The 27,072-nt window shown below is 57.6% G+C and overlaps 1 protein-coding gene across 2 annotated transcripts in view; it reads left to right on the top strand.

Moving 5' to 3' along the window:
• CASZ1 (castor zinc finger 1) overlaps nucleotides 1-27,072 on the top strand; it is a 154,931-nt gene that overhangs the window by 96,420 nt on the left and 31,439 nt on the right. Inside the window, exons 1-2 of one of the 2 annotated variants that reach the window (XM_081489423.1) lie at nucleotides 2,202-2,618; nucleotides 3,099-3,137. In XM_081489423.1, coding sequence (XP_081345549.1) covers nucleotides 2,570-2,618; nucleotides 3,099-3,137 — 88 coding nt within the window. In that variant the 5' untranslated portion in view covers nucleotides 2,202-2,569. Of the gene's footprint in view, nucleotides 1-2,201; nucleotides 2,619-3,098; nucleotides 3,138-27,072 lie in introns of those variants that run through there. The other variant, XM_081489424.1, reaches the window with a different exon arrangement.

Below are 27,072 nucleotides of genomic sequence, written 5' to 3'. Positions count from 1 at the left end.
CAGGCCCTGACCGCCATCCTCAGAAGCCCAGAAGGACATTCATAGGCAGCCCGTAGGCCATGTGGGTCACATATGCAGGGAGCTCCCCATAGGTGCATTTTTCAAATGCACCCAGGAATTCCCTTTTCACCCCTATGTCTTCAGGCTTCGGTCTACATTCCAGTTGCCCACATCAGGAAGTAGACACTCAGATTGGGATTTGGGTTGGACTGCCTGCTGTTACAACCCAAAGCTGTAAGCCTTGCTTTGGGGAGTCAGGGGTGGGAGTACCCAGAGGCATGTGTGTACCCCAGAGCAGTCCTGGATGCTGCAGTGCCCTCTCTGAGATCCTATGTGGGAAGCAGAAGCTCGTGGCCTCACTGCCTGGTTGCCCTGTGCCAGCAACATCTAAGAAACACTGGGCTTGGTTTGTTTAAGGAGTTCTGGTCACTTATTTGGGATTTTAGGGCTGGGGTACACTCAGAGCTCTTGGGCCTCTCCAGCTATTCATCCTCCATAATGATGGGGCAGACCTGAAGGGTAAAGGTCGTGTGACCACCAGGAATGGGGGTTGCCAAGAAGGCATCAAGGAGGGCGGTCAGATGGGGAAGCGATGCTAACCTCCCTGTGAGGCCACTTGGAACTAAAGCGCAATTAAAAAAAAAAAAAGAACAAAAATAAGGGAAAAGTGGGAGAAACAGTAGATTGTTAAACTCCCTGACTTCTTTGCCCCAAGGCCTCCCTGGGCCCCTCCCTTTGCAAAATAGAAATATTGCAAAAATAACCCAACACCATTTTGCTGAACTTTGCCCAAAGAACAGAGAAAAGAAAGCCTGGGTTCTGAACCCCTCATTGAAGTGTGGCCTCCCCCGAAACAGGATAGGGGGAGAAGGCAGCAGGCTGGGTGCAGGAGGGCCCGAGGGAGAGCTGGGGACAGTGAAGTCCAGGTGTTTCACCTGCAAAACCGCCAGCTTCCTGCTCACCTGCCTGCTTCCTTCCTCGGCACGGCGATCCCCCCACCCCCACTCCCCGTGGGTAACCTAGGTGACTAAAATTGAAGGAATTTCAACATATCCGGCTACAGCGGGGACTTCTGGGGACAGAAAGACCCACCAAAGTGCTTTCTCTGAGGGTGAAAAGACGGCAAGGAGAGAACAAGTTGCCTGGTCCAGCGATGAACTGGCAGACAGGAAATGTGGCGATGTCCGAGGGGGCAGGTGGCAGGACGCTGGCTCCTCGGCTGAGGGTTTTCTGGGCCCTGTCTGCCCGGGCCCTGCATGGGGTGTGGCGGAGGCAAGAGGGCGGGTTGGAAACCCAAGTGACAGCGCGGATTCGTGGTGAGGGCGCTCCTAGGACTCATAGCCAAGGCGGGGTGAGAGAGGAGATGCTGCTCCGGCTGCGGGGCTGGGGGCTGAACTTCCGGGCAGCAAGAGGAGCAGGAAGATCCCGAAAGCAGAGACGTAGAGGGGACCTGGGTAGACCAGGGATCGGGGTGGGGTGGAGTGCCAGGGTGCATTTAAAGGCAAGGCCAAAGCGAAGTGGCGGAACCCCGGGGGTCCCTGCACTCGTGAAGCCTGCGGGGGGCCACGGTGTGCGAAACAGCGCGAGCCGCCGCGCGTGTTCCGCGGGACACCCAGGCCCACCGCCCCCGAGTCTTTTCTCCTCAGAAATAAAAAACAACACCACCAACAGGGATGGGGGAGGAAAGAAAGCCCCTGGTACCCCCGCACCCCAAACCCGAGAGGCGCGCGAGGGGGGAGCCGCGGTGTAGAGTAAGGCTCAGCAGGCGCGACCCCGCGGTGCTCACACCTGCGCCCGCCTGCGCCCAAAAGTTTGCTCGGCCGCGCGCGCCACGAGCCCTTGGCTGGCCGGCGCCGGGGAGTGAGTCCGCGCGCGGCCACCATCGAGTCGCGCTCGCGGGGCCGGAGCGCAGAGGGGAGCGGGCGAGCGCGCGCCCGCCAGCGTCCGGCCAGAGTTGGCGCGGGGGCTCGAGAGCGGGCCGCCGGCTCCTCTCGGACCGCCGAGCCCCCGCCCGCCTCCCGGCTCCCGCCCGTCCCCGGCCTCCGAGTCCCCGCCTCCCTCCTCCCTCCGAAGTCTAAGGTTTGGGCAATCGCTGAGCCAATAAGGCTGGCCGCCCGGGCTAGTGCGCTGAAGCCGCGCGCGCTCGCGCTCGCGAGCGGGTGCCGGGCGGGGGCGCGCGTGTGAGCAGCGCGCGCGCGGGGGGCGGGAGGGGGGACCAGACGGAGGCGCTCGTGAGGGAGCGGGCGCGGGGCGGGCGAACGCGAGCCCATTCACTCCAGCATCCCGGAGGGCGGGCGCGCGCGGGCGCGCGGGCGCGCGGGCGCGGGCGGGCCGAGCTCTGCTCTTTCACCTGCCGGGGCGGCGCGGGCCCGGCCTGGAGGAGGCGGTGCCGCGGCCGCCCTGCCAATCACCTCGGCGCCTGGCAGCGCCCCCGGCCGCTCCCGCCCGCCCGCTCCCTCCTGCCAAACTGTTACCCTGAGTGTTACCGTCAGGAGCAATGACATCAGGGCTTTAAAACAACTTGTTATTCGGGGAGTAATCAGTTGCAATTAGGCATTAATTAAGTATTATGAAAGTTGATTATTTAAGTGAATTCGGCTTTCGACTCTCCGACTATGGTGAGTACAGGAGTGGGGCGGGGGAGGGCAGGGGGCGCCGCCGCGGGGCTCCGACCCGGGCGCTGGGCGGGGGGCGCGGCGCGGCGCGGCGCGCCTGGGCGGGGCGGGGGCGGCGGGTGCCGAACCCGGCCGGGCGCAGGCGGGGGCGCCCCTCGGCTTCGCGGGCCGGCCGGGACCCCAGACCCGGGCCGTGTCTATAAATAGTTTCTCTTTTAGTTTAATGAAGTCGAGAGCGGCGAGGAGCTGCTTCGAGTGTGCAATGCCGGAGCGCGAGAGCCAACGGGGCGGGAGGGAGAAACTTTCGCTCTGCCTCCGGGTCCCCGTTCTCATCGCTCCCCTCGTCCCGGGGACTTGACCGCCCCTCGATGGGGGGAGGGTGCGGGGTGCCGAGGGGGGAGGCTGGGGTGGGAAGTGGGGGGCACTGCGAGAGACTAAACAGATTTCTTTTCTTTCCTCTTCTTTTTTTGGCGATCCTCGAAGAGTTTGGGACCAAAGAGAGGAGAATGGATCTTGGTACAGGTACCGGCCGGTGGGAACCAGGGGGTGGCTCTTTCACTTTTCTTTCGGTTCTTTTACGGAAGTTATTATTTTTAGCCCAATGAGGTAGCAGCTGAGCAGGGGGTGGGGGCTGGCCTGGAGAGGGTCTGGTGCCGGCTGCGCTTCTCGCCCTGGTTTCTGGATTGCGAGGCTTCTGATGATATTATTGTTATTATTTGTTACTTGCTTAGTGACTGTGACTAATTTGATGCTTGTCATTATGAAAGAACAGAGAGGAGCGGGAGCTGGGGGGCACCCAGAGAGAGGATTTAGGGGTTTTTTGTGGGGTTTTTTTTTTTTTGTTTGTTCTCCGTGTTTTTTGAATGGCTGCGTGTTTTTGCTGTACGTTTTTTTCCCTAGGAAAGATCTCTATGTGTCTGGCTGTGGGGTGTGTGTTTTTATTTTTTTAGTGGGGGGGTTGGTTTAGTTTTTGAAAGCAGCGTCCTGTTGGGAAAGGTGGTTAGTCTGGTTTCGGGGCGACTGTCTCAAGGTAAAGGAATTTAATTTATTTGGGACAAGGCCGTGTCGGATGAACAAGCTGCTTATTATGGCTAATGAGTGTTTTTCACCTGAGAACCCGTGGGATGAGGCGGCTGTTATCAGTTCAAAGTGAGGGGCCCAGGACTCGCTCCCATCCCCCTTAGCCCCCACCCTGGGAGAGGGTAGACCAGACAAACTACTCAATTTGGACGTCCAAGTTTTGGGGTGCCTAGCATGGCTCCTAGTTTAGGGTACCAGATAGCATAGTGCTGGCCTGGAGCAGAGTTTATCCTGAGATTTTGGTGTTTTATTGGTTTTAATCTAACTGTATCAACACTTCTTTTCCCATCTGAGTCTAGAATGATGGTTTACTTTAAATTCCTTGAGACTTCCCATTAGCCCTCCGTATTGAAATGGAATTTTGACCAGGACCCTCATCCCAGGCACTGTCTTCTTCCTAAATGTTTTTAAATCTGTGCTAAACAGGTTGATAATTCCTGGAGATTGATCTCTGAACCCTTCTGTTTCATTTATGGAAGGTGGTATGGGTCAGAGTTGTTGTTTATAATGGTCCAAGTCCATGGCGTTGCCCCTAGGGACAACATTTGACCTTTTGAAGTCAAAAGAGTGGGCAGAGAGGGCAGGAGACAGCACTGGGGGGCCCAATGACAGGACATGGCGGCTGGCGTTGGGAAGGAGGGAGATGTGTTTGTGGGGGAGGGAGTATTAAGACTGTGTTCCTCCAGGTGTGGTCTTGGTGAATCCCATGTGGAGGTCCACACGACCTCTGTGCCCAGGAAGGGTGCGACACCCCCTGCTGGGCAAAGTGGTTAAGGTGTCTGAGGCCAGGGCTGCCACCCTGCCCCTCCCTGCCCTTCCCTCCCATGGAGAAGCAGCCCGCCCCCACCTCTAATCAAGTGTCTCATCAACTCCCTCTCAGGCCCCACCCCTTTTCTTTAGAAACAGGGGGCCCCCACCCATCCCAGCTGAGAAGCAGACCTTATGGATGGGCCAGTGATGGTAATGCACTGCCCCCTACTTGGGGCAGGTGATCCTGTGCTTGTGGGCGGGCACAGGGGACACAGGCATTACTCAGCTGGAAGTCGGGCTCTCTTCATCTTCCTCCTTCCAAACCCAATGGCAGCTGGAGCTGGTGTCCATCCTCCACCCCTACATCACCCTGCTCTTGGAGCATGCTCCAAAGCCCTTCCGTAGGGTATCCCCAACTGGAGAGAGGGCCTGCTGGGCCTGTGGGTGACAGAATCTCTTGTCGCACTTACTTGTCTCTGCACTCTAGGGGCAGACTCTGGGAACTTTTCCTGGAAGTTAGAAGGGCCCCTGAGGTCAGCTGGTCCCTCCGGTAGCTGGAGCAGGGCACTGTCAGCAGGACCCAGGCCTGGGCTCTGGGCACTCAGTGAGGGGAGGTCCAGGGTGTCAAAGTTCTGACTGTTTCCTGGAGGAGTCATCTGGTGATACCTTTTCTTTGAACTTGGAAGTTTCACTTAATCTCAGGACTTCAGAAGAAAAGCACTTTTTCCCCTCTTCACAAAAAAAGGGAAGCAGGTGGGAACTCTGAGATCCCCTCTGAGCCTGTCTCTGGGCTCACTCCATCTCATCTTTTGTCAACCTCTTGAATGTATTTCTGCTCACAGCCAAGGCCAGGGGCCTCATTTCTGGCTTCGGCTCATTTCTAGTGTGGTGAGGGGCTTTCTTCCTTGAGACCATCATGGGCAGCTAGCACTGGAGGAGACACAGGCCCCAAAGGGTTGCTGGCACCAGGGACCCAGTAAACAGGATTGTGGGTTAACATCACCTCCAGCCTCGGGCAGGTCTAGGGAAGCACTCCAGCCATAAGTAACTCAGTGGTGGGAGAACCATGGCTTCACCGGGGGGTACCTCAAGCAGGACTTCAAGGCCCTCGGGGACAATGTGGACCCCTTTTCTTCCACCATAGTTCAGCCAAGGGCTGGATCAATCTGGACGTCTTTAGCAATAAAAAATGCCGATGTCGTCCTAATTCACCAGGCCCCGAGATGACAGCAAATTTACATTTTTTAATTAAACTAGCAGCCAGTTTTTATGAGAGGGGGTTGGGTTATGCAAATCAAATGGTTGTGTACGGAAGATTAGGAGAGTTTGGGAATAAATTCCACAAATGCTAATAAAAAAAAAAAAGAGGAAAGAGAAAGAAAGGGAGGGAGGGAGGAGAGAGAGGAAGAGAGGAGGACATAGTTCCATTAGGCCCTTTTAGAGTGATTTCCCTGGGGGAGGGAACCAGGAGGGGGATGGGAGGAAGAAGGAAGCTTTCAGACACAGGTGAATCCAGGCTGCACTTGGGAGGCTCCCTAGGATTAGGCCCCACTAGGCTGATTCCCAGGCCCTGAGAAAACCTGGAGGCCAGGGTGAAAATGATTTTGAAACAGTGGTTAAGCTTTGAGAAGGAACTTGTGCCCTTCATTCTTGAGGATCTAGTTGTAAGTGCCCCCAGTCTCCCTAGGGAGATCCTGAGAAGATGAGGAGCTGTCCAGGGCTGGAGCTGTCCATCAGAGGACCCAAGGTGGACTCTGCCAGGTAAAGGGCAAAGTGGGCAAGAGAGCAAGTTCAAAGAGATGACCAGGGACCCCAGTGGGAACCATGAGGGCCAGCACTGCACACTGGGCCCCGCGGCTGCCACTGTGTCGTCGAGGTAAGTCATGGGAGGGATCAGTGCTGCTCACTGAACCAGGCCTGCTTCTTTTTCCCTTGGATCAGCTCAGCTGGGACTCTAGACCTGGACCCCTTTTCATGGCATACAGACCCCCCGCATTGTATCCTGTCCATGGGCTCAGCTGTGGATGAGGCCAGAAGTGACAGGGTCAAGGGAGACTGAGACAGATTGGCTTAGTAGCCTGGTTCTTGGAGTGGAAAAGCATAGTGGCCATGTGCTTCGAGGGTTCACAGTCTCAAGGAAGGAAAGGAAAGGCTGCAGACTTCTTCCAGGCAGTATCTGACCTCAGAGAGCAAAGACTTTGGCTTCCTGAGCCCAGCCCCTGCTGCGTCTGAGTGTAGCCCACCGCTAGACTCTCAGGACTGTTGTGAGCCACTGGTGAAGGCTAGGGCCTTGCCAGGATTGGAGGCTTCTAGGAACCTTGCTGGCTGTGGTTACACTTCCACCCCGATGTACAATGGGGAGTGGGAAGGTTTTTCTGGTGTTTCTGAAGGAAGAGATTCCATGCAGGGCTTGGGGCAGAGCAGGTTGTCCTCAGTTTTCCTTCCTCAAGCCTTTACTTGGCCAGATACACCCACTCGACCAGTCTAAGTTGGGGCTGGTCCCTACCAACCGTCAGGTTGAGCACCGGTTTTGCCAGTCCGCTGCAAGGGGTAGGTGCTTTGGTGCCATCTTGGCAGGAAGGAGCAATAGAGCCAAGCACAGAATGGGCCGCCTCGGAGGTTGAGGGTTTCCTGGTACCATTCAAACAGAGGCTGGCTGTGACATTTGGAGCAACACAAGCATCAGATGACCTTTAAGGTCTCTGGTTCTCTGACTCCCAACCTAATTTTGCCGAGAGGGTTCAGTAGGAACCCTGGGGAGGGGTTGAGTGGACCTGCTTTTCGTAAGATAGCATTTGAGAGAGGCAGCTGTGGGTTGCGAAGTGGCCCCTTGAACCAATCCGGGCACTAGTTATGTGATATCAGAGTATTACCCTGGATCAAAAGCCCGGCGTAGCCATTCTCCTCCAACAGGAGACAGAGGCAGTGAGGGCAGGTCTGAAAGAGCTCTCGGGGGACCCCATCCCAGGCCCTTTTTCCCTTTGGGACCAACCAGACGAACCCATTAAGTCTCTCCTCTAAGAAGGACACTGGGGCCAGTTAGTCAGTCCTCTCTGGGCCGGTCTTCTCCCATCCCCCACGGCTGGAGAATCTGGCCGAGTTGCAGCTTGGGTTTTTTTATGATGGAAAAATAAAATAAATGGAGGCACCTTTGGAGGGCTGAGTCACGCAGCAGCATCTCCTCATTAAAGCTGCTGCCCCTGGCTCGAGTCCCTGGGCAGGGGATGGGGTGGGGCCCCGGAGGCTCTGGGCCCGGACTCCTCTTCCTAGACCTGGCAGGTTAGTGATGCACCCACCCCCTCTTGGGCAGCCTCCTCTGCCTGGCCCAGCATTCTTAGAATATAGTCAGGCCACTTTTTCACACACACTCCCTCCCTGCTCCCTACCCCCAACACCAGCCCCTAAGGCGTGTCCTTTACACTGCCCTCCCTGCACTGGTTTTCAAACCTTGACCACCTGGTGCCGCCACACCTCCTCCTGCTCCTCCTTTTCCTTCTCCTCCTCCTCATCTTCAGGGGGAAGGAAGTTGCTCTGTAGTAATTACAGCCTGTGGGTCCCCACAGCAGGCAGCAGCTGTTCTGGGGTAGCTAGACCAGGGTTCAGGGGGAGGAGATGGAGGTGGAGGAGAGCTGGTGGTCCTAGGGAGCTGAGGGGGAGGGAGCCGCTTCTTGGGGATGGCTTGGGACAGGGGCAGCTTGGTGGTCCAGCACTCACCCCTCTGGCTGCCTGACCATGGCATAGCATCTTCATGATCCCGACGCACCAGGACATACTGGTGTTCCCCAAAGGGGAGGAAACCCCAGGCAGGTAGTGAGGCCTGCAGTTCTTAGTAAGCATTGAGGAGCACCCGCTGTAGGAGCTGCAACAACGAAGGCTACCTGGTCCTTCCCAGGTTCCTGGGGTCTGCCTGGTGGAGGGAGACAGGTGTGTTTACCTGTCCCACCAGGCAGAGGAGCTTTGGGGCGGAGAGCCCAGGGAGCTTTGTGAAGGAGTGGCCTTTGAACTTGATAATGGATGGGATGTATTGGGACAGATGGAGATAGGCAGACAATGTTTCCTGCATCACCCATACCTTCCAGACTTCCTCCTGTCCCTTGCCTCTCTTGCCTCATACTCCTCACTCCCCTCTACCTCTCCCCTCCCCCAACCTGAAGAGCAGAACTCTTGCTTCCCATTGTGCAACCATAGTTTTCTGACCTGTTTGGCCCAGGCCGTCCAGCTCCCTAAAGCCAGGCCCTCCTGCCTACCTTCTTGCCCCTCACCCTTTGCAGCCTCACACCCAGTTGGCCCTGGAAGGAGATAAGAGGTCAGAGCTTGGCCAGGAGCCTGCTGCTCTGAGGATCTGGTTATACCCATGACATTGGTGTGTCAGAGCAGCACTCAGACTACTGTACCCTCCCCCATGAGGCCAAGGCCGGGAGCCCTGCCTTCTGCTGCTGCTGCTGCTCCTAACAGTGACCATTAGAGTTAGCTAGGCATCCACCTCTCCTCCAGCACGTGGTCCAGGGCCGGCCTCGTGCCTTCCCATCGTTAGTGCTGGTGGAATGGGTTGATTGATGTGCCTCTCCAGGTTCTGAGCGGGGGCAGCAGGAGGCGGGCAGGAAACACTTGGCTGATTGCCTTGGGACCTGGGCTTTGGCTCCTCCAGAGCTTTCTAGGCCTGGTTTACAGGAAGGAGTGGGGCTGGGATGAGGGATGACATGAGGGGGAAAGTGGGCATGAGGATGAAGACAGGTGGCCAGTGGTTGACAGGGACCCCATTAGCTGCTAGCCATGACCGTGGTTTGGGGTGGGGGGGTCACACACCCACAGTCTGCTGCCCTGGAGGGGACTGGGGGCAGTAGCCAATGGAGGGTCCGGGACTCTCCTCTGCCTCCTCTCTTGCCCGTCTCAGTCTCCCCCCAGCAGAAACCTCACTGTGGCATGTCCCATCTTCTCTAGGTCCTGCCCCTCAGGCCCAGGACCCCTCCAGCTGGGTGGATGCAGTGCCTGGAGTGAAGCCAGAAAGCAGGGGTGGCGTGTACTAAGGCCCACCCCATGTCCCTCTGCCCCTGGCATGGTGGTTTTGGCTGCTCCTGCACTGGCTCTGGGGTCTGTTCTCAGCTTCCCATAGGGTCCCTCCTGGGGGTTCTTCTAGCCAGTGCGGAGGGGTTAAGGAGTCTCCCTACTGTCAAGAAGGCCCTCTCGTGTTGCCTTCCACCTTGAGGTTTCGTGGGAGCAGGTTGGCCCAGGGGAGGCACAGAAATATGGTGTGGCTCCAAAGACCAGGGGTTTTCGGAGGAGACCTTCCCACGTTGAACTTTGGCCTAGGTTGGCTTTTTCTTCTAGAGCTTTCTCCAGGAACTCAGGGACCCTGGGGGTGGGGGGGACTATGCACCGTGAGAGCCCGAGATGCACTAGATGGGAGATTCCAGCTCAGTGAGAAAGTCGGAGGCATCCAGGAAGTCAGCGGGGAGAGAATTCTAGAACTTTGTGTCACCAGGCAGTGCATCTCCTCCTTGGTGATGATCTTCATTGTTTCTAGGCCCCGGCCTTCCTCCTTGCCACCCCTTCAGCCGAAGAGCACAGGGCCCAAGGCCAGCCAGGAGGGTTGCCTGGGAGATAGGGGAGCCTGAGGAAGGGACGGGCCGGGTGCCACACTGTCCAGCAGGGGGCGCCCCCCTGTATCTGCCCCAGTTCAGGGACAGGGACATTGGTCCCCAGTCTGGTCCGAGCCTTCCAGCCATGGGTGGGGGAGGAGGAGCCTACCCTCCCCACCCCCCAGAGGTTCCTTGGCTGAGTTTGTTTTGCCAGGGTGACCTGTTTAATCATCTCATTTTCTGGTGGCCGTTTATTCCTCGTTTCCACGGTTACGGCCCCATTAAGGGGAGAAGCAATAAGGCAGCGAGTCAAACAGGTAATAAAAACATTAAAGCCCATGTGCACTGAGGGAGGGCGGGCGGGTGGGCAGGAGCTCAGCGAGGTGAGACGGCCCAGGGAGAAGCAGAGGTGAGAGGCCGCCTGGCCTCGTCCCCCAGAGGCCCCCGAGAGAGCTCCTGGCGGGGGAAACAGGGCTGCTGCCCACACCCCTGCCTCCGGGCCGTGCCCTTTGGGGGCCAAGACCCAGTGCTCGGGTGCTCGTGTAGAGCCATCCCCAGCCCTTGGTCCCCTGGCAACAGGCTCTATGTTGGGAAGTAAAACAGGAAGGAGAAAAGTGGGAGAGCGCGACAGAAGCCTCCCCCAGGAGCTGGTTGTGTGACCTGCTCGCAGGCCCCACCTCACCCTCCCTGGGTGGGGGTAGGGGATGATTTCTGACATTGTTTCCAGCTCTAGAACTTTTTTTTCTGCCAACTTTATCAGAAAGCATATTTGTGGTGAGTGCTGCTAACAGGGCCAGTCTGGTGAGTAAATATTCCTGGTGTGGACAGCCCTGCGACCTTGAGAGGGACGAGCCCAGCAGGGGGGCCAAGGGCAGGTAGGGCGAGGAGGCCAAGTGGCCCCACTGCTGGGTTGCGGGGGGGCCTTCCGATGATGGGTGAGGGGGGCCCTCCAGGGTCCAGTTTGTCCCCAACAGCTCAGGCAGTGGCTGAGCCAGGTGACCCTCCCGTCGGGGCTGGGCCTGGAGCCCTTGTGTTTCTCCCTGGAGGCCTAGCTGGCAGGTTCTCTGGTGGCTCCATGGAGAGGCTGCCCTCTCCCCCTCCCTCCCTCTCGGAAATGGCAGCTGAAAGGAAAGTCAGCCACTGAGCCCAGGGCCACGTGCCTCCCTCCCGGGGCCTCCACCCTGGGAGGCTCCTGAGCGCCCGCCCCACTTGAGGTTGACAAGTGAGCAGACTGGGTCAGTGGGGCTGACTGGAGGGGAGAGGGAGAGGCTGGCCAGGAAGGGGGAGGGGGAGCAGCGGTGCCTGTGGGTGCCGAGCCACCTGCCCTGCCTGTGGCTCTGAGGTCTGCTCAGGGCACGCTGGCTGGTGAGGACCTTATTTCTTTCTCTCTCCCGTGCGCTGATCCTTTGCAAACTCACAGAGGTCTGTGTTTCCAGTTATTACTTTCAAAGCAGATTTCCGACTGGAGAGGGAGAGAGAAAAAGGTCTGGGGAATGGGGGAAACCCTCTGGCTGGGAAGTGTGTCTTGGGAACGGGCGGAGATGAGTTAATATTCCGATCAAACAATTAAAAATAGAAAATGCTCCCGCGGCACCAGCTGCTGAGGCTTTTCAACAACTGTCACCAGTGGGTTCATGGGGCAGGTGGTGCTTGAGAGGAGCGTTTCCACACACAGCAAATATCAGAGACAGTGGTGTGCCCCCCCACTTCCCTTCCAGGACCCAGGCCAGTTGTTTGGGGGCTCCCAGTCCTCCTTGAACTTCCCTCCAGGGCCAGGAGCCAGGAGTCTGTGCAGCTTCAGGGCCGAGCTTCTCCCCTCCAGGGCCCGGCTGCAGCGGTGAAGTCATTGCCAGATGCCTGGGTAATTGCTTTAAGAATCAAACTTAAAATAAGATGAAAACTTATATTCCTGGGTAAGGAGTAATTTTCCATCGAACAGTAAATTAATGAAAGGATTATACCAGGGGGTCTGGCTGGGAGGCCGTGCTCATCTGATAAATCCAAGTGGCTTGGAGAAAACAGCTCTGGACCCTGGGGTTCCTCCGAACCTCAGGCCAGACCCTGCTCCTGGCTCCTCTGGGGCTCCACCCTGACCTATTGAGTTGGGCGGGAACACATTCCATGTGTGTTCAGAGTCCACCTCAATGATGGGGACCAGCTTTACAAATCCCTGAAGTGGGAGGGGCTCAGGTCCTACCTCCCACGGGGCAGCGTACCCAGGAGGTGGGGCACTTGCCTTGACACCCGAGAAGGCGGGGCTTTGGGGAGGCTCCTAGCTGTCACTCCACGTAGTCAGCGATGTGGTGACCACCCGCCCTGGTTTGCCCAGGACAGGAAAAACCCATGTGCCATGAAGCCCCCGGGGCCTGGAGGCAGGAAGATGGGCTGAGTGACATGGCCCCTCCCTCAGGGTCCTGGAGAGCCCGAGCCCCTGTGGAACAGTCTCCGACCAAGAGGGGTTACTTACAACTGCGTGTGCAGGTGTGCTCAGTCATGTCTGACTCTTTTTGACCCCATGGACTGGAGCCCATCGGGCTCCTCTGTCCATAGGATTTCCCAGACAAGAATGCTGGAGTAGGTTGCCATTTCCTCCTCCAGGAGATCTTTCTGACCCAGGGATTGAATGGTGTCTCCTATGTCTCCTATTTACAACTGGCTCCACCTAAACCTGCCCTGCTCCAGCTCCATGGGCTGTGTTCAGCCACGTGCTTGTGGACTCGAGTGGGTATGCACACACACCTCCCCTGGCACAATAAGGCACCACCTGAAAACCTCTGCTGGGCATGGGAAAGGTCTTGCAGCTGAGCCCCTAACCCTCCCTACCCTTTTAACAGTGAGCCCCCTCCTCCCTGGAGAGGACGGGGTGCAACACGCAGAATCATGGCAATATAAACCCGGTCAGTCTACTCAGTGCCCTCCTTCCAAGAGACTCCAGGCACACCACACCGACTATCCATTTCTTCTCAATTCCCTTGGAGAAAGACACAAGTAGTTTTCCCTTTCACCAGTGGGGCAACAGGAGGCCCAGAGACACTTAGGGATTTGTTTCCAAATGCAAAGAGATGGCATCTTCCCTGGTGCCTCAGATGGTAAAGAATCTGCCTACAGTGCAGGAGACCTGGATTCGATTCCTGGGTTGGGAAGGTCCCCTAGAGAAGGGAATGGCTACCCACTCCTGTATTCTTACCTGGAGTATTCCATGGACAGAGGAGCCTGGTGGCCTCAGTCCATGGGGTCGCAAAGAGTTGGACATGACTGAGCGACTAACACTTTCGAAGGGAGACAGACCCAGAGTAGGGCTGCCCTTGAGGAAGGGGGCTTCCCTAGGGACAGTTCCAATGGCAGCATGGAGTGCAGTTCTCTTTCAGTCCTCCACTGGGGATGTGGGCCAGGATGGTAACTCTGCTGCCCGGCCCACATCCCCAAGACCTCCGGGCCCCACCTACATCCTCGCTGTAACCCGTGGACACATCCCTGGGCCTGCCCTGCAAGATAAAATGCAATTGTTGATGCAAATACAGTTTGAACTTTTTGGAGGAAGCCTCCTCTAAAAGCCTTCATTACTGCCAATCTCCTGAGAAAGGGGTGCTGCCGTCTATTTGCTGGGAAGGATCGAAAGGGAGTTGAAAATATTCTGACTTGTTTCTGTTGGGAATGAATGGATGGGTCGAAGGGCTCTTCAGGAAGAAAGTCTAAATGAACAGGCGTTCTCCTGGGAGGCAGCTGTGTGGCTGCATGTTTGTCAGATATGTTTCTGTGTAAGCGTGAATTTTGCTGGAAGGATGAGAAACCCTTGCCGCTCAGCTCATCACTGGCCCTCATCGCTTCTGGAAGTAACGGGGCCACCTTGGGAACTGTACAAGATCGACTTGCTGCTCTGCAGACAGTTGCCCCTGCGTGGGGGCTCTCGTCTGGGGACTGGGTTGTTTGTGTAGGTGTCATCTGAGAGAGGACCCAGCCCCTCATCTGGTGTTAACCACACCATGCTTTCAGGGATAGAGAGCAGCCAGGTGTTCTTAGGAAGACTTGTGTTGCTCGAGTGGCCAACTCCACCCTCCCACCCCAGGGGAAGGAATTACGGGGCAGTAGGACTGAGAATTCCTAGTCTAAACAACCCAGCAAAGCATGTTCAGAGAGAGCCAAGCCAGAGCCACAGATGGTGTGATCCAGGATTGTAACTGGAAGGATGGTGGCTTTGAATGTTAGATGTTATGTGGCAGTTGCTGTTCAAGCAGACAGATTGGTGAATTCCAGGCTGCAGGGATCTGAGCGGGCCCTCTTTTATTTCTCTTCTCTTCCACCCGGGGTCAGGAGGTGGGGACAGGAGTGGGTCAGACAGAATGGACAGGCAGCTCTCGAGAGCAGACGGAAGGCAGCAGGAGAAAGGAGTCAGCCTGGGAGCACCCTGGCTCCAGCCACTCAGAACACGTAGTCCGTGGCCAGAGGTCCTGGCCCCTTGCTTGGACCGTGTGGGTCCCTTTCCCGGGCCCGCCTGTTCAGAAGGGTCACTTTGGGGCTCCTGGGGAGGCCTTCAGCTGCATGGCTGATGGAGCTCCTCCCTCAAGGTCCCGGGGACAGGGCCAAGAAGGAGATGGGGATGTTTTCTGTTTCCGGGTCCCTTGGGGGCCCAGGGGCAGATTGAGACAGGCTCCTTGCAGGGAAGGTGTTAACAAACAGCAGGTGATTAAACATGACAAGCGGTGACATTTCTGTGCAGGGTTCTCAGTCCCGGCAATGCCAAGAATGAAGCTATAAACCCTGACATTTTGTGTTATGCACTGAGAGGTTTTTAATAGACCTCTCTCCCTCTTCCCCAGTCAACTTCTCGTTTCCTCCTTCGCTACCTCCCCCCCAACCCCCGCCATTGTACCCTCTGCCCCCACGTAAACCTCCTGCCTCCCCATTCAGCCTGGTGTCCCAGGGCCTTCTTGGGCCTTCTGGTTCTAGGTGTCTCTGCGGGTCTCTGCCCTTTCCCTCTGCTCATCTTCAGGGCCCTTTCCTGCGACTGCTGAGCTGGGCATTCAGTGTTCTCCAGAGTCAGTTTTCTTTGATCTTTCCTGCCCTGTGTCCCACCCCCCACCCCCAATCCTTCCCTCCCTCACCTCCTTTTTTTGGGTCCTGATCTCACAGCCTCACCCTTTGCTGCGGCTGTCCCAGTTGTCTGCGACGGCAGGTGGCTGTCCCTGTGCCCTCTGCGTGGTTAATAACATTTTCAGACAGACTGGATAGCAGGGGCTAGGGAGGTCGTGGGGCTTGGGATGGGATCTTTCCCCATTTTTTTTTTTTTTTTCAATTTCCCTTTCTCCTTTTTGGGACAGAGACGGGAGTAGCGGGAGAGAATCGTGAATCTCACTGTCCTGCAAACAGTTGCTGGATTTATTCATCCAGGGCCTGGCCGGCAGCAGTTGCTCCTCTCCCAGAGCAATGTGGGAACAACTGGGGCCTCCTTTGTTCTCCAGGCAGAGCCCTGCGAAGGGCATTTGGAGGTTAACCTGAGGCTCCAGAGGGCCAGAGACCCAGGAGAAGGAGTTTCAGCCTCAGTCCCTCCTAGTCCCAGCCTCGCAGATAGGAAAGACCCTGGAGCTCCACGGGGGCTTGGGACAGAAGTCAGGCCACACCCCACCCCAATCCTAGCTCTTCCCCTGATGAACTTGAGAAGCACTTAGTTTTCTGTATCCATTCAGTAAATATTTATTGGGTCAGGCACTGTGCTAAAACAGTGGTCCCATCCTGCAGATCTTGCAGTCTAGCGAGACAGAGGGGTCATTAACCGAGTTATTACCGAAGTGCTAGCTAACAGCAGCATGCAACAAGAGGGCAGAGGAGGGGGGGCACTGCAGTTTGGAGGGCTTCCCGGAAGAAGTAAAATTTCAGCCAAGACCCACTAAGGGGTGTGTAGGAGGAGAGGTGAAAGTATTGGTCGCTCAATCGTGTCCGACTTTTTGTGACCCCATGGACTTGTAGCCCGCCAGTCTGCTCTGTCCATGGAGTTCTCCAGGCAAGAATACTGGAGTGGGTTGCCATCCCCTTCTCCAGGGGATCTTCCTGACCCATCTTCCCAACCCAGGGATTATACCTGGGTCTCCTGCATTGCAGGCAGATTCTTTACCAGCTAAGCCACCAGGGAAGCCCAGGAGGAGGGGTAGCCGGGCTGAGATGCAGGAGTGTTTCCCGAGTTGAAGGAGTGAGTGGGGTGAGAGCCAGGTGCTCCTGCTCCACAAGCTTCCGGAGTTGAGGTTGGGGGCTTGAAGAGGAGGCAGGCGGAGGGGAGGAGAAGGGTGCTGGCTGGCGGGACGGGTGGGGACCTCACCACCCCACTGCGGCTAAGCCCCTTCAAACTCTGGGCAGCTGGCCTGGAACTTGCTCTTCCAACCACCCTTCTACCAACTGTGCCAGGCCTGGTGCCTCAGGGGCAGAGCCAGAATGCTGCTCTGTTAGCTAGCACTTCAACTCTGCCCCCAAGGGGAGGGAGAGTGATCAGGAAGTCCAGAGGTGCCCCCGAGGAGGCCGGGACTCCTCGTGCCCTTCGCAGCTCCCTTGCCCATCCCGCTGACAGCTCCCTGAGGAGGGGACACGAGACAGGATGCCGACCTGTGTGGAGGGCAGAGCGGCTGGAGGGGCAGGAGCCCAGTGGGGCCATGCCCCCCATCCCCCACCTTCTGCACCTGCTGGCCTCCCAGGCACAATCTGGGCCTGGACACCTTCCTGGAACTCTCAGCTGGCCTCCTCTCTGTGCCTTCCATGGTGTGGGGAATGCTTTGGTGCTAGTGGGTCTTCCCCATGAGAATCTGAGCTCCCTGATATCTGAAATCATTCTCCCTAGATCCCTAGGGCCAATGGGGACCATGCCCATAGGTACTTAGGAATGTATTTGAGAAGCTCAGCTGACCCAGGAAGGGGAGGACTTGGGTTAACCCTTAGCACAAGATCCAAGAGGAGCCTGCAGACTGACCGTGGGTTCCTGGTGTCTGGGCAGGCTGGCTGCCAAGATCCAGGTTCCACTACCTTGCCCAATCCCAGAGTCCTTCAGCCATAGCGATAGGGCAGCCCTGAAGCCTGCTCCCGGAAGATCCTCACCGAGAGCTTCCAGAAGTCAGACCCAGGATACCCACCTTCCTGTGGGTTCTCTGAGGGGGAGAGCCAGATTGGCTTCCTGTCCCTGTAGAGGGTCCAGGGCAGGTTTCAGCCTTCAGTCCCCTTCCCCAACCCCTCCCAGTCCTGCCTTCCCACCAGACTTGGCCTGAGTCCGGCATGCTACCCATGACAGTCATCCACAGTCCAACCAGGACCCCATGGAGGACCCAGAGGCCCAGGCTTTCTTGGCCCTTGGCAGCTAAGAGGGAGGGGGCGTGTCAAAAGGGGAGGCAAGGGGAGTCCCAGGGCAAGGATTTGGCCCTCGGCCCCTGTAGATCCGGAGCCAGGTTTTATTGTAATCCTTACATCCTGTTGCAGATCCTTAATCAGCTGGAGCCCAGGTTGGGCTGGACCCTGTGGTGACACTCAGGGCTGTAGCCTGGAAAACCTGAAGTGGAGCTTCTGGAGTTGAGGTTGGGGGCTGTGAGGAGGAGGCAGGCGGAGGGGAGGAGAAGGGAGCCGGTGCAGGCACAGGACGTGGATGGAGCCCAGACCCACCACCCACCTGCCCCAGGCCGGGGGTGGAGGAGCCCGAGCAGCTGTCACAGGCTGGAAAGCGGGTATGGGAGTGTGAGCAGGGGCCTTCATGGGGCCCCCTGGAGAACATGGGAGCTGCTATGGTACCTGTTAGCACCATGGAGACAGCTGGCCCTGGGGTTGCTCTGATAGTGAGCAAGGACTCCAGCCAGGAGTCAGCAGAGAGGTGACCCTGGGTAACGTGGGTTCCGGTGGTCTTTACCGACTAGGGGCCAAGTCCAAGGCTGGAAGTGGTCCTGCCCGGCTGGGAGGTCTGCTTCGTGAAGACGGATGAGGCAGAGGGCCCTGGGTCTGCCCTGGGTTTGGGAGCAACAGGCACCCCTTAGCAGGGGCCCCAGGATTGGCACTCCTTTTCCCATGGCCAGCTGACGCTGGCAGTTCAGCCCAGCTCTACGGTCCCTGCACGAGTCAGGGGAAGAGTGGGGGACACTGGGGAAGGTACCCCATCCGGGACCTCACCTCCTTTCAGCCCAAGGAGCAAGGACGGAGGAGAATGAGGGGAAATACACGGACTAGAGTTAGCCATGGAGCGGAAGCCAGGAGTGGGCTGGCTGGCAGCGGGCGGGCAGACGGGCGTCTGTCCTGCCGGGTGCCCAGGCTGGCTATGCAGACAGCCTCTTTTCTATATGGAAATGAAGAATTTAGGCTAATGGAGCTCAACCATCTCTAATTTTGCGATGGCAGGAGGATTTTGATTGAAAGTAATTAAGCAAGCTAGCTGTAAAATTAATTAAAGCAAAAGGGGGGGATTTTTTATTGGATTGGATAGCGATATAGCGTCTGTCAGGCGGGGGACGGATGGGGGTGACCTGAATCCTCTGCCCTCCCCCCTCCCACTCGGGACGTTTATGTCACTTTAATCTCCTTACAGCGGCTGCTGTGCATTTGTTTGAAATAATCAAGGAAATATGGTCAGAAATTGTCAGCTTTCAGATCTAATTTACCTGACGGCCCCTGCGCGAGCCGGCATGGCCCAGGGAGCGAGCTTGCGTGAGCGGGCGGGGGAGCTCGAGTGGGCGCAGAGGACACTGGGCTCTCCAGCCCCCTCCCCCGGCCCCAGGCCCCCCTCCGAGGGCAGAGAAGGTGCTTCCTGGCCTGTGGGCATCTCCCTGGGACGGGCCCCAGCCCCCACCCACCTGCTGCCTCCCCCTTGAGCTGTAACCAGCTTTGGGTTTAGGGACTATAGGATCAAGAAGGTGACGGTAATTCCTTACTCCAGATGGCTGACAACTGCTAAACCCCTCCACCAGGGCCACAGTTTTAAAAATACTCCTAAATTAGTCCCCTCTTGTCATCGTCATTGCCCTCAGCTGGGGGATTGTGGAGATGGGCTGTAGGGAGGGTGGGGGCAGCAGCATCATCCGCAGCACCCCTCTGCCACCTGCTACCATCCCCACCTTCTTCCTGGGGCTCCTGGAGGCTGTGCTTACCTGCCCCGGACCTCTCTCTCCCAGGTCTCTCCTCTCCTCCCAGAATGGTGCTTGCCCTGTTTCCCTCTTCATAGCACAGTTAACAAGTTCTGGGCGGGGGGTGGGGGGGTGGCGGTCTCAGTCCCTGAAACAGGAAGCCCCTTCCTGCAAGAAAGGTCATCCATCCAGGTGTCCTGCCCATTTCCCTGGGTAAGCCAGGTCACAGAGCCAGACACCACTTGTGCTTCCCTGGGTGAGGTGAGGAGCCTGACTTCTGGGCCCTGCACCCTAGGGGGGCTACTTTAGAACCATCTAGGGTCCTTGTCCAGGGGAGCAAGTGAGGGGCTTGAAGCCTCTCCAGTAGGGAACACTTGTGGAGTTCGGGGCTGATGGGCCCTGGCGGGGGGCTTGTCTCCAAGGCTGCAGGAAATTCAACTTTTAAACACAAATGAGCAGTGTGATCTGCTGGTCATGAGAGGGCCTAGATAAGGAATTGGGTTTCTTCATTTGTTTGGTCCTGACAAGTGAGTGACCTGGGCTTTTGACAAGTCTCTCAGCCATCTTAGGCTTCAAAGCCCTTCCGGTTCTAAAGTTCTGTACACATGTAGGAGCCTCTGCCCCGAGAGCTGCCACCCTTGGGAGGGCCTTGTCCAGCCAGGGGTCCTTGCCGGGCCGTGGGGGCAGGGGAGAAGCTGGGGATTCTAGGAACAGTGGATTAGGATGAGCAACCTGCCCCTAGTTTGCCCACCTTAGAGCAGAGCAGTTAGAAGGCCTCTGTCCCCACCTGCCCTCCTTGGGACCCTGCCTTCCGCCAGTCCTCCTCCTAACCCCCAGCACACCCTCCCTGCCCCTGATGCTGCGTAACTCAGTCAGCCTCCTCCAGCCAGGGCATTGGAACCCCTGTCATTCTTTGCAGACTGGCTCCTGAGCAGAGCAGCTGGGCACTTGGGAAGCATCACCTGCCCCTTTCTCAAAGCTTCTTGGGAAATGTCACTCTCCCCTCACCAAGAGTCCTTCATCTTGGGGTAAGGGGTGGAGCCCCAAAGAACTGTACCTGGGAAAGAGGGAGAGGGAAAGCTGTTGGTTCTTCTCCATGTCTTTGGGGCAAAGTTTGTGCCCACTGAGGGCCTTGGGGCCCTATACTCTGGCCGGCTGGGTCTGCAGGGCCCTTGCAGGGAGGCAGCGGCATGGCCGGGCACCATGAAGGCCCAGCCTAGGCGAGTTCCTGCCCTCTACGCCCACCAGCCGCCCAGGAACCTGATCCCAGGAGGTTGGAGAGAACCTCTCAGCTCAGCCCAGCTTCTTGCCTCCATGCACAGCTGCCGCTCCCATCAGTCCCTGCAGCTGTGATGTGGAGGAGCCAGCAAGGGAGCTTGTGCCAGGACCTGGTGGGGCTGCTTGCCTGGGGCCAGAGGCTGCTTTCTGGGCTTGACATTGGCCCAGGCTGTCAATGGTGGGCACCAGGGTGGAGGGAGGCTACGGCAGAACTAGGATCCCCAGGCAGGCGGGAGGGCGGGTTGGCTCACGGAGACCCAAGAGAGATGGAGAAGGCCAAGAGAAAGGTGGAGACCACTGTCGTGGTCCTCATGGTGGCCCCACACTGGACCATTTGCTCTGCCCTAGTGGGGAGAACCTGAGTTGGGGATGCCATACTGAAGAACACTTTGGGGGACTAACGTCCTGTGGTGAGAACAGTGACTACAGAGAGGCTCTCCTTGGAGAGGAAGGGCAGGCGAGGGCAGCAAGACTGGGCATGAGCCCTGGGTTATAAGAGGACAGCCTGGGAGAGCACCCAGCAACATAGCCTGTGACAGCCGGGGCCTGGGGAGTCTGGAAGAATTGAGAGGGCAGCTTGGGGAGCCGGTGTGTCCAGGGCCCGCCCAGTAGTACCTTGGTGCCCATCACCTGGTCAGCGTGAGATAACGCATGTGCACCATGGCCACTAAGCGTTCCTGTGGTCCCTTCTTCCCCAGCTCCCAAGTCTTTGAGGAAACAGTACTGAGCTCACTGGCCTCATCCAGGTGGAGGCCCTCCTCTCTCCGAGGCTCCTCCCTGTTCTCTGCCGTCCCCTTCCCCCAACCCTCCGGACCTCCGTCCTATCCCTTCCTCGCCCCCAGCCCAGCTGTCTAAGCATCTAGGTAGAATTTGTGGAGGGACAACAGGAGAGGCGAAAGATGAGTGGCCTGGTCTTAGGCCAGCTCCCCCAGGGCCTGCTCCCTGAGGACCTTTGCGAGTGAAGGGCCCACCAGTGGGGCCCACCTTGGCCTAGCCAGCCGGGTGCTTCCTCCCTTCAGGCTGGGCCCAACGATAGTGGGCCGGCTGGTCTCTACCTCCCAGAAGGTGAAGAAGAAGGCTCCCCCTGAGTCTTTACTCATGCTTAGTAGAGGCCAGGGGCTTCGCGACAGTTCTCAGCACTGCAGTGCCCCAACCACAGGAACAGGGAGAGGTCCCTGCCCGACTGGGAGCGAAGCCAGAGTGGCCGGGGTCCAGCTCCAGGAATGAATAGCTGCAGGGTCTGGTGATGCCCACAGGACCAGGGTACCCGACAACTCTCCTCCCCCGGTCAGGTCCATGCTGGCATTGGCTGGATGTGACCAGGGCACTGGACTCCCAGCAAGGGCCTGGGGCCAAACTGGGCCCTGGCATCACAGAGCCTCTGCAGCCTAGCTCGGTGGACTTACTGTGGCTATCAGACCGCCTCTCCTGCTCCCCCCACGCCCAGCCTGCCACCCAGGATCCTGGCGGGGCTGGTGGCCCCACACAGATTCCAGAAGGGCTTCCCAGCAGCCCTCTCGTCCCCTCCTTCCCGTCCACCCTCAGTTTCTCACCCTCCAGGCCCGGAGTCTCCCCAGCCCAACCCTGGCCCGGTCCTCCGTCCCCCCTGGCTTCACAGTCACATTTTGCTGCCAGCGCAGGGCACTGAAAAACTGCTGGCACTGCCAAAAACCCTGTGTGCGCTATGACTCCCCAAACATCCCTTTATTTTTATTGTTCTGTTAATTACTGTTTAAACTTTAATAAGTCACTTCGTCAGGAGGGGGGACCTGCCGTGAGCTTTTCTGTGCAAACATGGGCCCGGGAGTGACTCGGGTGTAATATAACCCTTTATGCGATGTGGGAATGTTTAGATTGTAACAGAAACTTGTTATTTTAATGACAGTTGGGGGGTAGGGGGTGGGCTGAGCACCAGTGAGGAGGGGGGTGGGCACAGCCCTGCTCGACTCGCGTCCCGAGAGGGCTGGGGTAGCCTGACCACAGGCTACCCCAGGGGTGCTCCCGTGTGGCTGCCGCTGAAGGTTGAGGATACCGTGGGGCCCTTCCTGGGCTGCCCAGGGTCAGGCTCATCATGGAATGGGATGCGTCTGGAGAGATGGTCCGGGGCTCCAGGGTGGGAGTGCCCCAGGAGAAAGTTGAGCTTGGGGTGCGGGGGGAGGCAGGAAGAGGCTGAGACCTCCCAGATCTCTGGGCAAAGCCTGGGCCGTGCAGGGCTGGACTCTGCGCTGACTGCAACAGCCCTCCCTGCTCCCGAAGCGGGGACCCTGTCCACAGTCACCATCCAGTACGGTGGCAGCCACCTTGCTGCACAGCTCTGCGCCAGACATGTCACCCTACGTCCTCTTTTTCAACAACCCAGCATCTCAGGTGAGGACACGGATGTCCAGGGTAGAGATGTAACTTGCTTCAAGTGGCAAGTTTTTATGAGGGGGACCAAGTTTCTAGGACTTCCCAGGTGGTGCTAATGAGAAAGAGCCCACCTGCCAAGGCAGGAGACGTAAGAGACACAGGTTTGATCCCTGGGTCTAGAAGATCCCCTGGAGGAGGGCACGGCAACCCACTCCAGTATTCTTGCCTGGAGAATCCCATGGACAGAGAAACTTGCAGGGGGTACAGTCCACAGGGTCTCAAAGAGTTGGACACAACTGTGGTGATGTAGCATACCAAGTTTCTAATGTCAATTTATCTTATTTGGAAGCTTCTAAAGGCCAGCTGCCTAGGTGTGGTCTCAGCAGGGTGAACGCTGTCCCGATCTGCCCTGGGAACCAGGGTCGTCCCCCTCAGTCCTGGGACTGGGCTCACCCTTCAGGCCCCTCCACCTGCCCCAGACCTCAGGACGAGGGTCTGGAAGGTAAAGGGGTCCCGGAAATAAGAATCGTCCTTATTTCAAGTCTGAAGCCACTTGCCCTCTTCCTCACAAGGTTTGGCTCCATCTCAGGGAGTTAGGGGTTCAAGTGCAGGGTCAAGGTGGTAGTGGCCAGGACACCCCTTCTCGCTCTGGTAGCCCTGATCCTTTACACCCAGAAGCATTCCTGCCCCAGGCCCACTTCTGCAGCAGGTGACACCTGGAGAGGGAGCCTTTCCCCTGCACCGTGAGTCTCCAGCGTGGACCCCTGCGATCTGGACAGTTTCCTGCTTCATTTTCATTCGGTCCCTCTATCTGTTCGTCCACAGAGCTGAGTGTCCACTCTGGGACAGCCCTGGAGTCCTGTGCTTGCCCTCAAGGGCTCATGCCCGACTGGGGTGAGCAAAGGGGTGTGGGGGGAGCGTGACCAAGGAGCCCCCGCCCAAGCTGGGTGTTCCCGGCGCTCTGTCTGGTCCCTCCTCTCCCTCTGTGGCTGTGACCCTCGGGGGCCCCTCCCTGCCTCCTGCCAGGCAGGGCCCGAGGTTCAGGGCTCTGGCTCCCTCTCACTGGGGGCTGGAGGCGGCAGCAGCCCCCCAGATGGCAGCGGCAGCGTGGGCCACGAATCGCTGAGGTTTTCCTTTTCCGAGCAGCGCGTTTCCCTAAATTGTCTTTGACTGCGTGCATGGGTAATGAAAGTTTATGCCCTTGTTAGAAGGACAGGCGGCCAGTTCCAGTTAGAACTGGGGCTCTCTCCCGGCCAGCCCCCCGCCCCCTCCCCCCTCAGGAGCGAGAGCGTGAGCGCGAGTGTGCGAGTGTGCGTGCGCGCACACCCCCCCATCCCCGGTGGATAAGAAGGCTGTTAGGGGAAGGGAGAGGGGACGGGGAAAAAAAGAAAAAAAAAATTCCATATTTGTGTAAGTTGCTTTAAAAGCATTTTATCATGTCATAAAAAAGGGAAAGTACTCTCAGAAATTGATCCTCTCCGCCAGCCCATTGGACAGAAGGACGTTGGGATGTTAATGGCCATCCTGCTCCAGGGTGGCTTATTAAAAAATTTATACATAAATGCTTAAAATTGCATAAATTATTTAAAAAAAACCAACAAAGTAAGCAATTTGAATTCCCTCCTCTCCTCCCCTTGGCTCAGTCCCACTTCTGCGTCCCCCGTTTCCCAAGCCCTCATCGTGGTCCTCCCGGTGGTCCCGAGCCCCGTCCCCTCCTCTGGGCATCCCCCCTTTTTTCCACTTCCCACCGCACCCCCAGTGCCCTCCACCCTGCTCTCCTCCGGGGTTTCCCTGCCTCACCCACAAATTAACGCAACAGCACACTCACATGCACACACACTAATAAACACACCACTAATAATGCCCCAAATCGCAGAATTAAATATTAAGGCCAGAGGAGGCGGACGTGGAGAGGAGCAGCCGCCACCGTAGCCGAACTTGGAGCTGATGAGTGTGTGTCTCGCAGGCGTGGAATGTCACCCACACATCCTGGAGACTGGAGTGGGGAGTTTTATGATGGTTTTTCATTGATTTGTTTCCCCAGCGCAGCTGCCGACCTCTATTGAGGGACAAACATAATCAGCACTGACGCAAATTAGATGGTTATTCGTTTTGAAAATTGACAGAAAAACAATAAAAAAGATGAAATGCTCCCAAATCAATAGATATAATGAAATTCAAATAATCCGAGAGATGAGGTCTCCATGGCAACTGATAATGTGGAAAAGAAAACAATTTAATAAAGGACAGACACACTTTGAAAACAGATTGGGCCCCGGGAGGGGGGCGGGCTGGCGGGCGGAGGGCTGGAGCGCGGGCTGGCGAGTGAAGGATCACTGTCCGTCCCAAGGACACCCGCCATAATTAAGCGAGGCTTTCGGCCCCAGAAAGTGCAGATTCAGGTTTTAATACACAAAATTATTTCAGGAGCAGTGAATCGGAAAGTCGTTTGTAATGACCTTCCTGAGAGGCCCGGGCGCAGGGCATGTTGGAGGCTGGGCGGCCGGGCCGGCTGAGTTATGGCATATTTGTGTTTTTATAGTGCGGAGGGGAGGGGGTGGGGGGGAGGGGGGGAGAAGGTTAAACAGTATTTACAGCTCAGTTGTTTTCAGAGAGGAAAGAGAAATAGAGTTCATGGGGAGATGCAGCGGGCAGGCGGGCGGGTGAGCCGGTGAGGCTTCTGGGCGAGGTAGGAGAGGCGGTGAGCTTGGGCGGGTCTTCCACCATCGGACTGCCCGGCCTGGCCTTGGGGACCCTCAGAGAATGCCAGGAATGGCCTCCCCACCCCCATTCCTGGTGGGGGCCTTCTAGGTCTGGGGCCTCTCTGGGGACGGGGTGGGAGCCTGTGTCCAAGCTCTGTGCGCATCCAGCCACATCTCCTCAAGTGAGAAGGTGAGGCATTCCTGAGGCTGCTGCAGAAAGCTCGCCTCGCCTGGCACCCTCCTGGGCTCTGCATCAAAGCTGGTCACTCCTCCGGATGGTGCTCCCCTCCTTGAGTCACGTGCTGAATCTGGGGTGTGCCCAGCCTTGGGCACAGGGGACGAGGGCCTGTCAGTGGCCTGGGGCGGACAACTTCCCTGCCCTATCCTTGGGCACCACCTCCCTGCCTCCTGCACGCAAAAGGGGAAAGCTTGGCTCCTTGGGGTTTGGCAGACGCAGGGGCCACAGAAGGGGAAGGCACCCAGCTGAACACCCTCCTGGTCCCACCACCCTCCAGCGCCGCCTGCCTGGGCAGCGTGGCGCAGGCACTGAGAGCCTGGCCCTGGGGGCTCACCCCTCCCTCAGGTGTGTCCCCCTCTGGCTGCAGGAGCCGCATTCGTGCATCCATGTCATGACGCACGCAGCACAGCCAGTCTCCGGGCCGCTGTGTGTGTACACGTGTGACTATAATATGATTGTACAAATACTGAGACGCCCGAGTGTGTGTGCGCGCACAGTCTGCGTGTGCGCTGTGTGTGTGTGTTTTAAATCTCCCCTGGGTGGCAACTCTTTTTTTTTTCTCCCCTTCCTGTTTGGCTGTGACCTGGGGGAGATTGATGGCCAGCCTGTGCGGTGGATGCTAACAGTTTCCCTGATTTATAGAGTTACTTACGCTAAGTGAGGCCACTTAGACGCGTCTGGATAGTAAACCTTTTAACTGGACTAAAAAATCATAATAAATAAATAAACAAAGGGGCACACATAGGGCCGGGCGGCTGCCCCCCACCCAGTTCCCCACCTGGAGCTTTTGGGGACCAGGGGGCCCGGCTGAGGGCCTCGAGGAGCAGTGGCTGCTCCTCTCTCCCAAGTGAGGCGCAGGATTGGGCCCAAGAGGGAAAGAAGAACACCCCTGTTCTCCTAGGGCACAGGTCGTGTCTGGGGAGACGGGGCTGGAACTGTTAAGATGGAGTTAGGCTGCATGGTAGGGGGAGGAGGGGGAGGAGGGAGACAGGGGTGTGGTGGGGCCCCGAGGGAGCTTGTGGGGGAGCAGAGACAGGGCAGGTGTCTCTGGGAACCCTTCCTTGCTTCCTAGACTCACCGCTCCTATGGCACCGAGACTTTTCACCGCAGTGATCACGCTTGTAATGACTTGAGCGAGCATCTGCCCCCTGGTCTAAATTGAACCGTCCATCCTGGCAGGAACCAGGGCAGTCTGCTTGCTCGTGTCATGTCCTCGGAATTCAGCCCTCGGCACCCCAGCCCTGGGGCTGGTGGCCTGTCAAGTACAAGTCCTTAGGGGTGGCAGGGAGGCTCCGAAATTGCTGCCACCCTGACCTCCTGTGGGAGGTCTCAGATGGTGAGACGTCCAAGTCGGCTCTCGCAGGGATGCTGGATGACCGTGACAGTTGACAGCCTCACTGGGCT

The sequence above is a fragment of the Giraffa tippelskirchi genome, chromosome 5 (assembly GCF_054371585.1).
Source record: "Giraffa tippelskirchi isolate mGirTip1 chromosome 5, T2T-mGirTip1v1.2.pri, whole genome shotgun sequence".
Classification (NCBI taxonomy): domain Eukaryota; kingdom Metazoa; phylum Chordata; class Mammalia; order Artiodactyla; family Giraffidae; genus Giraffa; species Giraffa tippelskirchi.
The sequence above is the reverse complement of the archived record's forward strand: the minus strand, read 5'-3'. Positions and strand labels throughout refer to the sequence as shown.